This window comes from Propithecus coquereli, unplaced genomic scaffold (assembly GCF_000956105.1).
Source record: "Propithecus coquereli isolate 6110/MARCELLA unplaced genomic scaffold, Pcoq_1.0 Scaffold257, whole genome shotgun sequence".
Classification (NCBI taxonomy): domain Eukaryota; kingdom Metazoa; phylum Chordata; class Mammalia; order Primates; family Indriidae; genus Propithecus; species Propithecus coquereli.
In genome coordinates, this window is record NW_012148141.1 from 2,128,022 (window position 1) to 2,130,047 (window position 2,026).

Here is a 2,026-nt window from a genome sequence, read left to right on the forward strand (position 1 = left end):
CCACCCAGGCATGTGGCAACCAGTCCTGGGTATGTGGCAGCCAGGTCCAAGTCACCCAGACCTGAGCCAACTAGGCCTGAGTCAACCAAACCCAATCCAACTAGATGAGAGCCAGTCATGCACGAGCGAACCAAGCATGAATTTTCTCCAAGTAAGACCTGCGGAGCCTCGAGACTGCCCAGAAATCCTACAAATGATTAAAGTAAGTCTCTCGCTCTCTCCTTATTACATGACCTTCATGGCATTAGTGTACGGCTGAAAGAGAACAAGGGTGGCATAGTCTGGGTTTGAATCCTGGCTCTGCTTATTATGATCTCTGTACATAACCTAGAAGTTACTTACACTCTCTAATCTTTATTTTCCATAACTAAAATCAAATTTAATATTTATCACAAAAGACCATTGTAATGATTCAGTAACATAAAATGGTTGCATGTAAATTGCTTCACATATATATTAGGGGGCTCAAAAAGTCATGGGGTAACCAATTCATGCAAATTTTAGGGACTGAATAATATGTAGTCTCTTCCGGGGAAATTTTAGCTTTAAAGGAGGATCTTAGAGAAAAGAAACACTTACCTCAAGTTAATGACCTGCTAATGATAGAATTTCAGGTATTAATGACTCAGATCTTGGAGTAGAGAATCTTACTGCTTCTCAGAGCCCACCTACTTGTAGAAACTGATTATTTACTACCCAGAAAACAATATTCACACACAACAAAATTTTCCCTACAATCAAACAGTTGATTCCTGAAGCCTGTCCACAGACAGCTCTGAGGAGTCCAGGAGCTAGGTTAAACATTTCTCATTTAAATATTTATTTTAATGGATTCCCTGGAAATCATTCCAGTTCAGTAAAGGGGACAAGCAATGTTTTTTTTTTTTTATTTCAGCATATTATGGGGTACAGATGTTTAGGTTACGTGTGTTGCCCTTGGTTCCCCTCCCCCCAAGTCCGTGCAGGGACAAGCAATTTAATTGCCATACTTACTGTGCTAAAGTTCTGTGGCATTGGAAGCAATCATTTATGTGATGCACAACCTGAACAATTCCATATAAAGACCTATATATTAATAAAAGCTGTGGTCTAGATTCTTATGGAATAAATATGTGGCTGGAACGAGGCACAGATTATAGATATGGTTTTATAAGGAAAATGTTTCCATATGCTCATCAATATATCTAAATTTTGTCTAAATCAGGCCAAGTTTGTATTCCCTTTTATTGCAGAATAAGTTTTAATGCCCCAAATAAAATACCCATAGTTTTCTAGTGAAATTCATCCATCAAAGTGATGCTAGGCCTGGTTATAGATCTGTAAGAACTGGGTTATTTATCCTTCCATGGCTTCCATACTATTCTATTTCCACAAGTTCTCACCTCATTTCTCTAACTGGCATTAATCTGCATGATTATATCATCAATCAAAATACTATGCCCAACAGATTATTAACAGTTATTCCAGATCCACATCTTTCAGGTGGTAGAAAATAATTTTAAGGAGTTTTTTTTAGCTCTAGTATATGACATTTGGTTGGCAATTACTAAATTTATTATTGAATGACAATAAATCTCTCTACCTGGACAAATGTACCCTTCTTAGCTCTCCAAATAATGCCCATTGCCATAATCAAGGGGAAAATATATCACTAGACAACCCTACTTCAATGAACCCTTACCTGTGGAGTTCCTGACCACATTTACTTTTTAATTTGCCACATGTACCTGAAAACACACCATAAGTTTCTTGGGAGTAATTTTAGTGATTATTCATTGTAGAATAATAATAGAAAACCTAAAGTACTTACTCTGCCTCACAGACTTGAATATACTGATCAATTAGCTTTGAGTTTTATGTTCTTCTCAATAACATATGACCATTTATCCTAACTCTGGTTCATGGCTAAGTTTGCAAAACATTCTCTCTTTGCAAAGGAGTTTATTAGAGTTTGCCATCATAGTAATTCCTTAGCGTAATATATTCCAGGTTTTACTTACTGTCCTGGCACTAAAGTTCTTCTGTA

The 2,026-nt window shown here is 36.8% G+C and overlaps 1 protein-coding gene across 1 annotated transcript in view; it reads left to right on the top strand.

The window, feature by feature from the left end:
• Positions 1–2,026, top strand: part of SATL1 (spermidine/spermine N1-acetyl transferase-like 1) — a 175,487-nt gene that overhangs the window by 141,626 nt on the left and 31,835 nt on the right. Inside the window, exon 5 of the mRNA XM_012647134.1 lies at positions 9–202. Within this exon, the coding sequence (XP_012502588.1) occupies positions 9–202 (194 nt within the window). The remainder of the gene's footprint in view (positions 1–8; positions 203–2,026) is intronic.